The sequence below is a fragment of the Diaporthe citri genome, assembly GCF_014595645.1.
Source record: "Diaporthe citri strain NFHF-8-4 chromosome Unknown scaffold_4, whole genome shotgun sequence".
Lineage (NCBI taxonomy): Eukaryota > Fungi > Ascomycota > Sordariomycetes > Diaporthales > Diaporthaceae > Diaporthe > Diaporthe citri.
In genome coordinates, this window is record NW_025064849.1 from 2,871,348 (window position 1) to 2,883,893 (window position 12,546).

At 50.4% G+C, this 12,546-nt stretch overlaps 4 protein-coding genes across 4 annotated transcripts; 2 read left to right on the forward strand and 2 right to left on the reverse strand.

Annotated features, from left to right (window-relative positions):
- Positions 1-2,145: 2,145 nt before the first annotated feature.
- Positions 2,146-4,913, forward strand: INS49_009951 (uncharacterized protein; the record flags this gene model as incomplete). Its single annotated transcript, XM_043170678.1, has 5 exons — positions 2,146-2,620; positions 3,475-3,624; positions 3,693-4,110; positions 4,195-4,435; positions 4,503-4,913. The coding sequence occupies 5 exons, from the start codon at positions 2,146-2,148 to the stop codon at positions 4,911-4,913; spliced, it is 1,695 nt and encodes a 564-aa protein (XP_043025243.1).
- A 468-nt stretch (positions 4,914-5,381) lies between these two features.
- On the reverse strand, positions 5,382-9,108 carry INS49_009952 (uncharacterized protein; the record flags this gene model as incomplete). Its single annotated transcript, XM_043170679.1, has 8 exons — positions 5,382-5,712; positions 7,444-7,466; positions 7,515-7,717; positions 7,795-8,089; positions 8,154-8,283; positions 8,336-8,409; positions 8,507-8,681; positions 8,750-9,108. The coding sequence occupies 8 exons, from the start codon at positions 9,106-9,108 to the stop codon at positions 5,382-5,384; spliced, it is 1,590 nt and encodes a 529-aa protein (XP_043025244.1).
- A 1,366-nt stretch (positions 9,109-10,474) lies between these two features.
- INS49_009953 (uncharacterized protein) lies at positions 10,475-10,932 on the forward strand (the record flags this gene model as incomplete). The annotated part of the gene is made up of 3 exons (XM_043170680.1): positions 10,475-10,562; positions 10,633-10,683; positions 10,772-10,932. The coding sequence occupies 3 exons, from the start codon at positions 10,475-10,477 to the stop codon at positions 10,930-10,932; spliced, it is 300 nt and encodes a 99-aa protein (XP_043025245.1).
- Positions 10,933-11,134: 202 nt separating this feature from the next.
- On the reverse strand, positions 11,135-12,133 carry INS49_009954 (uncharacterized protein; the record flags this gene model as incomplete). Its single annotated transcript, XM_043170681.1, has 2 exons — positions 11,135-11,521; positions 11,819-12,133. The coding sequence occupies 2 exons, from the start codon at positions 12,131-12,133 to the stop codon at positions 11,135-11,137; spliced, it is 702 nt and encodes a 233-aa protein (XP_043025246.1).
- Between the last annotated feature and the right edge of the window lie 413 nt (positions 12,134-12,546).

Below are 12,546 nucleotides of genomic sequence, written 5' to 3' on the forward strand. Positions count from 1 at the left end.
CTAGCTCTGGGGTACGCACCGGCCTGCTACTCATCCGCCGGATCTGTCACTAGCCGGGTGATTTAGCCTTCCACAACAAGTTCGCGTCCACAAGCAATATGACACGTGCAGATCACCCGCCTATCATCTCACACCCAGCAGGTTGTTGCAGGGTGAGAGAAGTAAGCTGTCTCGTAGCGAATACGTAACAGTGTTGGAGTTACAAATGCATCATGAGAATTTGCAAGTGCATCTGCTTAGTCAGGACAAAGGAAAGTTTCAACGCCTTCAGTGAAAATAGTTGGATGATCTTAGGCCCAGGAATCATCTCTTCATCTGCCGATTTATGTTAAAATTCGAGAATCCTTCGATTCAAGACTTGGCCTAATTGATCCAAAAATGATGATTATGCGCTAGGAAGAAGTGATTGAATATATGGCACGAACTTCTAAAGTTACATCGGACACACTTCCTCCTGAGTAGATGGGAGTATATTCCCTATATTCAAACTGATTTGCTTCCTCGTTATTACAATTTGGTTTATAACAGCTTTGAACACGGTGACAGCCATGTCAGAGGAACTGGATACACAAAGCAAAAAGATTTCACAGCATCTGGCGGCATGTCAATTGCACAAAGGGGATTTAATGTGATGCCGAAGGCAGATTGAACTCTGCAATTGAGAGTCAAGAACGTAGCTTTTCATTTCAACTACTTCTTGCTCTCTACAGATCCCGCATTATTGAGTGAATGAAATGGCTTCTTCAGCTGGGTGATCACAGGCCGAGACTGAACGGAACACTACTCGTGATCGGCCAAATCTCGTGTGCTGAGACCAGTATCGAGCCTGGCTCTTGTTGATCTAACACGTTGAGAGAACTATATCTTTTCGAAGCTTAAAATCCATCTCCTGGTCAGACTAGTGGGAAATGGCAGCTGCAATCGGCGTCGTATCGGGTTTTCGTCTTTTTTCTTACTGGGCTGCCAGGTGGAACTGTCCCATTGCAAGATCTCTTGCGGCAGTCTCGTCTCTTGATAGTGGTAGTCTCCAGCGTGGTGCCACAGCTATCACAATTCCATTCGATGTAGTACCAAAAGCACATGGTGGATTTGCTTCTTCTGAAATAGAGGCTTGTGTTGTATCAGTGAAGTTGAGAGATTCTTCTTTTTCTGAAGACATCTCAGACAACGTGCTTTTTATATCTCTTAATTTGCAGTGTGGTCACATTAGACTGTGATGGAGGAATACCTGGAAACGGTGACACTGGAGAATGACTTGCTCTGATGGACAGATTCACCTGGAACGGTCATTTCAGAATTGTGACTGATGGATTAGTAGCTTTGTATTCACTCGTTACTCCAATTCACATGGGAATAGTGAACTGTTGCACAGTAATACATATAGTAAGGTATGAAGACCTTCTCACGTTACTGAAGTAGTGATTGCTATTGTATTGTTCAACCAGATAAACCTGCGCGTATTACCACAAGCTAGAACTGACACTGTCGTTTATGCCAGTGGGAAAACGTTGAGATAAGACTGCGGCTCCGGCCAAGGCTGGCTTGACTCTCAAATGCCACGAGTCAATTCAGTAGCACGGTTGCTTGATCGGACTCAATGCTTTCGTCCCAAAGATGCCTCATACCATCTTTGGCCATGCAGTAGCCATAGCCTGAACGGTGCATCTCCCAACATGAAGATCAAAACTTCGCAGCACAATTGCTTATCTCTTTCCAGCCAGATAAATTAGGCATCTACAATACTTGTGCCATATAGGTATCCGAGTGTTGTTTTGTGGCGATTTTACCTTAGAGGCAGATGAAACACTGCGCGGCATGTTGAGACCTGCCTTTGTTCCTTTGACGCTTTCGGTTCAATAAGGCTTGGCGCAAATATGCCAAATCCAAGATTGATGCATCCAGAGGCTCTTCACCTTTGCACTTACAGCATTAGGAGTTACAGTCTGCTTCGGCCATTTCCCCATACCATTCAACACACAAAAATGGCGCGGACGATGGTAACCATACCGAAGTCAGACTGGGCAAAAAAAAAGGGCAGCTGCCGCCGCCGAACGGGCGAAAGCAGAAGATGCTCAGTCCAGAGTTCCCAAGAACGGGATCAGCAAGACCAAAGGGCCGAAATCTAAACCTCCTCCCAAGCGCACGATGTACCAGCTTCGGTCAAAGCTCATCAAGAGGCTGGATGGACAAGACCAGGAAGAGCTAGAGCAGCAGCAATCACGACTCCTCCGCCGAGCTTCCATCGCCCTGGCTGAAGACGGGCTCGAGCTCCCGGTCGTTCTCGACGCCGCAGCGGTCACAATGCCCGACCCCGACAAGCCACGACCGACTCACAACATCAAATCGAGAGACGGCCGCCGAGGCCGATTTGCGAAGCGGTATATCAACGCAGCGGAATTCCTCGAACCTGACGAGAACGACGAGTTGGGGTTGTCGGACCGCCACATCCCTCAGATCGGCGCGCGACGGCGGGTCGGCAAGAAGCCCGCAAAAGTACCATTCGGTATCTGGATGGCTTACAAGCAGCTGGATGACTTTGTGTATCGGCACTCGCTGTCGGTGGAAGAAGTTGCCGCTCTTCCCACCGATGACGAGGCGTTTGATTTTCAGGGTGGCGGTGGTGAGGAACCGAGCCTCCCGCCTGGCTTTATTTGGGGCGATGCGAAGAGACTTGTTGACCGACGGCAGTGGGCTGATAGTTGATGACAACTGGAAAATGGGAGGGGGCTGTCAGCCGGACCTACTGAGTTTCCCAAGCAGAGAGAATGACTGAGCAAGGGTTAAACAGTGGTTCACACGTATTTCATCCTGCAACGAGCAAGTAGAGACATTGAATAATACTCAGTCCTCGTGCTGGCAGCGGTGGTCTGGCTAGGACCAAAGTAACTCATCCGAACTCGGCGTCTGTCTGCCAAAAGGCATAGCATTTAGTATTTTCTGTCAGCCTGAGCACGGTGACCTTCGTTTCAATGGCCGTGTAACTAGATAGGCTGGCTGGCCTTCACTGCGAAAGAAAGTTCGTCGATTGACATCGGGTCGAAAATGACACAGCCACGGGATGACTGTCCTGCCATGTGAGACTATCTGGTCCGTGAACAACACCTAGATAGCGCACACTGTAGATTTTGGGTAAAGTGACATTAACTCTTGAATGACTCGCAGAATTGGCTGGTCATTTTACACCAGCGAATGGGCTGGCCTGCTCGAAGGCTCAGTGTCCAAAAGTGGCAGTTAATCTCCTGCCGAGTCGTACTGAACCGACCGATCTGGCAATGCGGAGTAGGCTATTGTCGTAGCACTGTGTCGCCCGGAGTGCTCGTCCACATCCGCACACCGCGAGGGGCACGCCTGCTCCCTTCAAGTAGATATGGACGCCGTCATTCCGAGACCGTTCTTTTGGTGCCTGTTGAACGGCATCGGGCCTAGATGCGACACTGTTCCGATCGTTCGTGATGCGTACTGCTTCGGCTTTAGCTGTCGGCCTCCTGGCGCCCCTCGGAATTGCCTGGCCCCTGTCATTTAATGGCATTATCAAGAAACGCGCGGCAGACTTCACGCCCCTGCGCTTCGCCAGTGATGGGACCTTTCAGATTTCTGTCTTCAACGACCTTCACTATGGCGAGGGTGAGCGAGACCTGGCACCCCGTGTGCGTTGTCTTTCGAGAATGGTTGTTAACAGGCCATGTACACAGGGCAAGGCACGGTCTCCGGCTGGTGGCAGGATTTCCTCTCCGATACGGTTATGAATCTGGTCTTTTTCTACGAGGACCCACAGCTGGTTGTGCTGAATGGCGATCTTCTGACGGGCGAGAATGCCGAGTCCGTCGAGACCGCGACCGACAAATTCGAACAGATCGCGGGCCGCGTTCAGGCCGCCAACCTACCCTGGGCAAGCACATACGGCAACCATGATTCGGACTATTATTTGAGCCGAGATAACTTGTTTGCGAAGGAGAAGACTTATTCAAACAGTCTGACCCAGAACATGCTGGCGGACTCGGCTGCGACTGCTGATGTTGGAGTGACAAACTACTACCTGGAGGTGTTCGGCAGTGACGAGAGTGACAAGACGCCAAAGTTGATCCTCTGGTTCTTCGATAGTCGTGGGGGGTGAGTTACGTTCGCTATCGGGTTGTGTTGCACCACTTGGACGTTGCGCGATTCTTCTGTGCGTAAAAGAACTGACAGCAGCAGAAACTACTTTCAGCAGCAAGACTCAAATGGTCTACCTGTAGGGCAACCCAACTGGGTCGATCCCGCAGTTGCATCGTGGCTCACCACGACTGCCGCCAACATCACGAGCACCTACGGTGTCACGATCCCCTCCCTTGCCTTCGTACACATTCCTGTCCAGGCTTTCCTCAAGTTCCAAAGTGCTGGCGTCGACGCAAATCAAGAACCGGGCATCAACGACGACAACCCGTTGAGCCCGCAGGTACGTTAAATCCGAAACATTTCGAGAACGGGCTACGATCGCGGTTTGCTGACCAGGCTTCTTGTAGGGTGTCGCATCCGGCCAAGGCGGCACCAAGACCGTGTACACCTACTCCAACCAGGACGTGGCGTTCATGCAGGCCCTCCTCGAGCTCGAAGGACTGCAAACGGTGTTCAGCGGTCACGATCATGGCAATGACTGGTGCTTCAAGTGGGATCCTCAGCTCTCGGGAATGACGCTGGCGGGCAACGGTCTCAACCTCTGCTTCGGGCGCAAGAGCGGTCACGGCGGGTATGGCGGTTGGACTCCCGGTGCGCGGCAGGTCAAGGTCGGCCTCGGTAGCGACGGGGCCATCCAGCCGGTTGAAACTTGGATGCGCCAGGAGGGCAGCACGGTCAGCGGTAGGGTGACGTTGAACTCGACGTTCGGGACGGACAGCTATCCAACGGTTGCCAATACGGACTCGTGGGTAAGGTAATCAGGTCCGCGGTGCCGGAGCTGGTGGCCGATGCAAAGTGGTGGACCTGTGTAACGATCCGTCCAATGGAAAGCGTCATGAGCTACACATGGCATCAGTTAGATCGCAAGGGTGTAATCGATGCGCCACGATCTGGCTTGATTCCCGAGAATAGTCGGGCCAAGCCTTGAGCAACCACACCCTTACCACTACTACTGCTTGGGTAAGGTATGCATGCACATATGTCGATGCAAGTTGTTATTTGTTCATTTACAAGCGAATCTATACAAATCTCAGATTCTGAAGAGGAAGTCATCTTATCTAGACTCCACTCCATCTGGCTCTAGTTTATGCTAAAGTAGGACGGGGGAGCCTGACAAACCTTGAGGCTGTTTGAAAATATCAATTGTTTTCCCCAGCAGTTGATCTCCTCCCGGAGTGCGCCGGCAGTCATATCTATCTCGCATTCCCCCTCAACATGGGTCTTTTTCAGCTTATACGCCTCCGCTTGAGTCGACCTTGTTCTTCCTCTGTGAACAGGTGTCCGTGCATGTCTGCGATTCCCGAGTCATCCATTGCGTCCAGTAGTTCGGCATCTACTTGATCGTCTTCTGTTGTTGTCTGAAGACCACCAGTTTTGTTTGCCTCTAGCTGTTCCTGTCGATCGAGGTACTGAAGTGCTAACACAATCCCCGTCTGCTCTTCCCTGGCTCGCTTCATTCCAGCGATAGGCCGCCCCTCGACTTCGTCTATCGCCGAACGGGTATCGTTCCTGAGGTCCTCATTGACAGAGAGAATATTGAGCCAGGTTCGTATGATTCTTTGAACTTTTCGGTCAGAAATCTGCGAATACGCTCGCAAAGCCGCTCGCTGTAGGTTTGTGCTTTCCCGTATCTCACGTCTTACAAGCGGAACTGACGCGAGTGGGCCGCGTTTATTGGGCCTTCCACCAGCCATAGGACCACGAAACAGTTGGATTACCATATCAAGGGCTGTGACCTCGGCGAGAATACGGCCGTACATTGTTTGACATTCCTCTGCCATTTCAGCGAAGCGAAAAGATGTGTCCGTCGCCATATTGTGCTTCATATCTCTCAGCCTTTCCAGGACAAGACTAGCACGCTGGTGAGTAGTCTGCAGAAATTCTCGTAAAATACCAATAGATCTGTAAAGCAAGCTAGGATTATCCACGGTCCTTATCAGGCACTCTGCTGCCAAGCATTGTGAATATCTGACCTCGTATCCAAGAAGGCGATGAACTTCGACGAGATCCTGTCGTAATAAAGTATTCACTCGTTCTGTAAGTTGTTCAAAATTTCTAGCAGAAGTGTCCGATAGGATGCGTCGAAGACCATGGCCAATTGTTTCAAAGTCCCGAGTAATATTCTGACATAAGTCCTGGATCTTTCCATACTTGTGCGGCCATGTCCTTCTTTCGTAATGGAGTCTCAATTTTATTATCTTTAGGCTCGCCGTATCAAAGGTAATTCTTTGTAACCAGTGTAGAAGAAGGTACTGCTGTTGGGCTCGTAGGATATCTGGTGCAGTCTCAAAGAGGAAAATATACACGTGCTTGCTCCTGACAAGAGGAACTATGTAACCATTAGCAGTTGCCTATTACCAATATTATCATTTCGTCGGAACCTGTTGCTGGAAATCGATGGCAAGTAGTGGGTGTTGCTTACTGAGCAAAGATTCGAAATTGTTATATCGACTGGTGAGTGTGGCTTGAAGCGGGTAAGACTGGATGGGGCGGCTTGGTACACTTGTGATCTTCAATGCTTGGTGTCCGTACTTCTTGTGATCATTGTCCCACCACGAAGACTGCAAAAGATGAGCATAGTTCATCACCGGCAATGGCGTCCGTGAATTATACACAGGAGCAGGAGGCGAGAGTAGATACGTGGTATAGGATCCCTGGGCATAATCGGTGTATGATCCCGATTCAACAGCCATCTGACTTTGAAGGTAAACTTGGGGGTGTGACCATGGCCAACCCATTGCTTGCAAAATTGGCATGAAAGAAGATGGATTGCTTGGTAAACGCGGAGTTAAATTAATGTCTGAGCCCCAAAGCTGGCAGTAAAACATCAGTTACTGCAGACTTCAAGGCCAGATGATCACCAAGAAATTTACCTGATTGTCAAAGGCCTTTCCTTCTTCGAGGAAAACCTCATCTCGAAAACTATCTTGCCTTAGTATGTTGTGGCCTCATGCGCTGTATGCTAATCCCCGCAATGACACTTACAAATATTGACTACTAGAGCTCCAACGATGTTGAGAGCCAATAGACTCCTCTCCCAAGTTGATCAAGCACTGTTTCATTCTAGCGGTGACTCTAAGACCGGGAATGTTATCTAAGACCAACGTCGGGTATTGCATCATCTCAGAGTGGGCAACTGCAGGCAAAGGGTCAGTTAGCCCTAGCATAGGCTTGCAAAATTCAAAGGCTTTATATGAGAATACTTCGAGAATTATGAATTATGTATTTGTCGTTACATGAAAATATTGGGACCAGAAAGTAATCAGAGTTGCGGATGATACAACTCACAATTGCAGGCATGCTGACCCCAGCTGTAAGTTAGCAGCGTAGCAAGATACTGGGGTAAAACAAGCACATACAGCGAGTTCGTGAAGGATCACCATTGCTATCTTGACTCGATAGCCGATCTTCTCACTCTCAGTGTACTGATCCACAAGAAGTGGCCAGATGAGGTTCACACTAAGACAAAGACGATATGAGAAGTTGGTTGTGCCCTGGTTCAGTTCCCATATCGCTTTCCCATTGAGCTCTGGAATACTTTCGAAGATAGACCATCTCAACTCTAGTTGAATATAATTGCATTAGCTAGAGATGTCCGATCCTGAGACAACTAGGCAGTCAAGGGTCAAGTGTGCGTACTTCCACCTCGCGTCAAGATCCCCAGGGTCGCTCTAGCAGCCTCAAATCGGAGGTCGTATAGTCGCCTGGCGGAAGCGTACATTTTATTTCGATCCATATCAGGCCACAGCGAGCGGTATTCGCGATAATCAGGTTGTTGCTTCTGTTCGTCGGTACGCCCATCCTTTTCTCGTGGTACCTTGCGCATATGATAGATCGCAGCCAGGAGCATCCTCCAGTGAGGGTGGTTTGACCTGATAACTCTTGAGGCCAGCTTTATGGAGGGTTGCAAGGCGTCCCATAGTTGATCGTTGTCCTGGTCCAACGCGGTTAGATGAAAAGGATTGCCGGGAATCAGTAACAAAATTGCGGATTCTCACCTTCACATCGTATTTACGTTCCGTACCAGCAAGATCGTACCTTAGATCGAAATTACTGTACTTCCCTTTCCAATTGTTTCTTTGTTGGGGAGGCAGCGGCTCTTGCGTCCACTTGTCTCGGTACAATAAGCTGCGAATAGTGAGCCAAACCCACGACTGCTTCGGCAGAGCACAGCACCAACCGATGAATATCGCTTCTTGGCAGGTCTGATACAGGGACATCGAGATCTGGAGAGTATGCGCCCAAATTGATCAACTATATTTGAAGTGTTAATAGAGCACGCCCTAAACTCCATTGTAAAAGCGTGGGCGATGATGTGGGGCTGATATACAAGCGATTAATCTCGACACACCTCTTGAGTCGTATATCCCTCAAACCAGAAAGACTGAAAACCTTGCGTCCACTCCTCAGTAGTCCCTGGGCCCACAGTATCCAGCGACGTAGTGGTTCCGCCAGTGATTGGTGTCAAGCCCGATCTCGACTCCCCGATTGAACCTTTGGGCACGGATGGGTTTATTCCCCATCGCCTGCATTGCATGAATTTGTGTGTCTATAAAAGTTCCAATTTGGATGTTGAGGTTGATATCGAACGTACCGAGTGTAGCTTGTGCGGGTCATGCCCTCGTCGGCCGGTAATATTGCTGGCCGCATGGTCGCCCGCGCATCGCCTCTAGCAGCTCTTATCTTTGTCCCGTCAACTGTGATTTCAAAATTGGGGTCCCACGCTGGACTTGTCCAATACGGTACGAAGCGTTTCCACCAGAACTTGTCCACGTTCGATCTCTCTTTCCACCCCAGCTCTAGAAGTCTTCTTTCGTCCTCGAGGCTCCACGGGCCAGGGAAAATCCGTGAATAATCAGTACATGTTCCGTCAGGTAACTTGTCTTCGTCAAAGGAGACATGGCTCTCTGTGTCAGACGGGTCATCGTCAGCAGGTGCGCCAGGCACAGACATGATGGAAGCACTTGAGGAGCCCTGAGTTTTTCCAATCGCAATGACCGCGCTAAGATTCTGGTGTGTAATAGGTGAGGCTCTAAATCGTCAAATTTGTTTTTAAATTTTGGTTTAACACAAGACGTAATGTTCAAGTTAGCATGAATGGCCCTGTAGACAAAGCGACATTAGGGTTGTTCGAAACAAGGCAGTGAAAAGGCAATGAGACCAATACCGGATGCAGCTCAACGCACGTGGGAGCGGAATAGAGTCCATTCAAAAACATACAACAAAAAGTAATGCGTCATCAAGCATTCGAACTCTCTCATGTCTACCAAGTTCTCAAGCCACCATCTATTGCTGCGGTGCGGTGGCCTACAATAACGCGAAGCGCAACGAGTGGGGGAAATCTATAAATTCTTTGCCTATACCTAGGTACTGAAGGTGTGGTAGAGGTTAGCGCCATGAAATGGGAGTATGGCAAGGGCAATTTCTCGTCAGACATTCTCAAGTGCTGTACCAGTCAGTACCTTGGACCGACATCGTCTTGATGAATTCCGAGTCGCTTGTTCACAGCTTCCTTCTGTCTGAATTACGCCCAGCCTTGACTGTAGGAGCCCCAGACGCCTTCCACGATTCTCGCATTTGTCACTGCGTAGTCCGCTTTCGATAAAGCTCGCACAGTGATACACAACAAGTGGACGAATCCGAAGGCGGTGGTCAGCTCGTGGTCCGCTCGACGGGTAAATGCGACTCCTATGGTGACATGATCAAATCATAGGTCTCGGCAGCAGCGGAAACGGACGTCGGACCGTCTCCCTGTCGCTCTTGCCATGGCCAACATTGGTGCCCGGGGCCAGGGTGATTGGTGTGCTCCCGACCTCGTCGCGGTGATCGGCCCCATGTGAAAGCATTGTGAGGACCAGGCGAGATAATACACTACCTAGTAAGGTATGGTCCGGACGCAGTTCTTGTTTTGACGAAACCTTAGCGACCGTCTTGGTTGGCCTTGGGTGACCAAAGTCCTGCGCAAATACTCAGATGGCGTTGTCAAATCCCTGCACCGCCACATCATACCCAAGTGTCAGCCGGTGGCGATCGGGGAAGCGATCGGCAAAGACGTCAACCTGTGAGGTCATCAGCCACACCCACCTCCACACCTTGGAAGGGCGCTGCAGGGGCCATACAGTATGTCTGCGCCGACATTACATCACTCCCTCCTTGCAGGAGCCTGGTTGTATTTATTCTGAGGGTTGGAAGACGCATTCATATGTTTTGTTTTCTTTCGTTCAGTCGTTCAGTCCCTCATCAACCTCTCATCTGATCAATACGAGACAAATCCATTCCAGTTTACCTCGCCCAAAAAAAAAAAAAAAAAACAATCAACATGTCTGGCCTTCTCGGAAACGACAAGAAGCAGCAGGAGGGTGGCATCGCTGACGGTGCAACCGGTGTAGCGAAGACCGGCACTGGCAGTCAGTCCATCCCAATCTCCGTTTAGCAGCCCCCCTCATTCCTCCGAAAGTCACTGACATTCTGTCACAGTTCTCGGCAACACCCTGTCCGGAGTTACTAATACTGTGGGCGGCGTTGTCGGTATGTCATGATTATTTCCAGTCCTCCCACCAGCGGGGCGAAGATCCCCATTTCCAAATATCACGATGGCTAACCTTTTAATCTACAGGCGGAGCCTCTCGAGGTTTAGGAGAGACTGTCAATGCAGTCACTGGTGATGTGGGCAAGCCCCTAGGTGATGGAGTCTCCAACGTTGGCACCAGTGTCGAGGGTACAGGCCAGGATGTGGCCAAGTCGGCGCGCGACGCCGGCCAGTGGAAGACCAACTAAGTGCTTGGAGGAGTTCTGATTTCCTGTGTGATTTCATCATGGCAGTCCCCCGATTCCCAGGAGAAGACGAAGGATCATCACTTATCAAAGTGCAACGAATGAGATAGATACCCTTAATACAGATTGATTCCATCGATGACCTGAGTGAATCTTCAATCATGCATGTTCCCGTGCTCCGAAATTCGAAAGTGACCGTACAACACTACCGTATCACATCATCCTCCCTCTTGTCGTTCCATGATTTCCTAAAGAAGCTCCCGCTCTTCCTAGACTTCGGTTTTGTAAAGTCCTCTCTCGCAGCCGGCACGTCTAACTTCACCGTTGGTACTCCCCGGGCCTTCCACAACAGCCCTATCAAGCTCGTCAAAACCACAGTCTCTGGATCTGCATCCATGACCCTGCTCGCTGGCAGGAGCAGCACACCCTCGCTGAACGGTTGCACCAGCGACGTTCCTACTCCGACGTTGTGGTAGATGGCCTTGATGCGGTGCTGGTTCTCCGGCTCAACAGCCGATGCGTCTTGGTCAGGCGATGGCAGCTCGACGAGGGTATACCGCAGCGGCCCGTGCTCGACGGGGTGGATCTGCCACTGATACGATGTAGGCGACTCGGTCGATGTGATGGTGAACCATGGGGCTGGGCACGCTTCGGTGGTTGCTGGGGTGGTGATATGGGGAACATTATGAGACATCGTGGCAGTGTGCGCCTCAGCTGATGGTGGTGTCGTGAATTTGAAAACTGCATCCGAATCATTGATAGGTAGTGACCTAAGTTAGTTGAAGAGCAGACAGTCAGTCGCTAGGTTATCTAAATCGGCCTCAAATATGCTTGAGGATACTTGCAGTGTGGTGGCCCCGTGAGTTGCACCTAGGCTTCTCTTCCTCACGTTGATCACCTGCTTTTCAGCAGCATTGTTGAACTCTTCCACATCCACCAAGTACGCAACTTCCGCACCGTCTTTCCCATCCCCTTGAGGCTTCCTCATCAAGCCCAGTGTATATCTCCACTTGTCGCTCCCAATGTTCTCGTCCCGGAGCTTGTCACTATAGCCCTGGGTGAAGTCATAAACCGGTAGCACGCCCTTCATATTGCCGTTGTGCTTAGGAATGTACAGAGCGCGGCATGAACCCACACGCATTTGGTCAGGAGCCGGGACGCCTTCGCGATTCTTGACTTTGGCACCGCCTGTGGCGCCGTACATGTTGGGGGTGAACCGTGGATTTCAGCATGTTCTCCAGCACCGGACATCAATATCAGACCGGTTGCTGAAACAGTGACACTGCCTGCTTTGGAAAGGAAGGATTTCTTCTTCGTCGTCTTTTCGCCTTCCTCTGCCATCATGGTCTGAATGTGGTGTGATGTCGTGAGCGTAGCTTCGGGGCAACATGGGGTGCAATTACAGGTAAAGAGTCCTCAACGGGGTGGAATTCAAGCGCCAACGGGTCTTTTGTGAGTTTATGGCCGTGAATTGAGATGGTTTTGGTAAGTAAGGACATCTCGCATGGGATTCTGCCTTGCGGCAGGTTGGCGGTAACGATGGCGCTATGCCGGAGGCGGAGCACCGGAAGCTCTCTTGGCACAGGAAGACATCGTCTAACATTGAGGAATCACCAG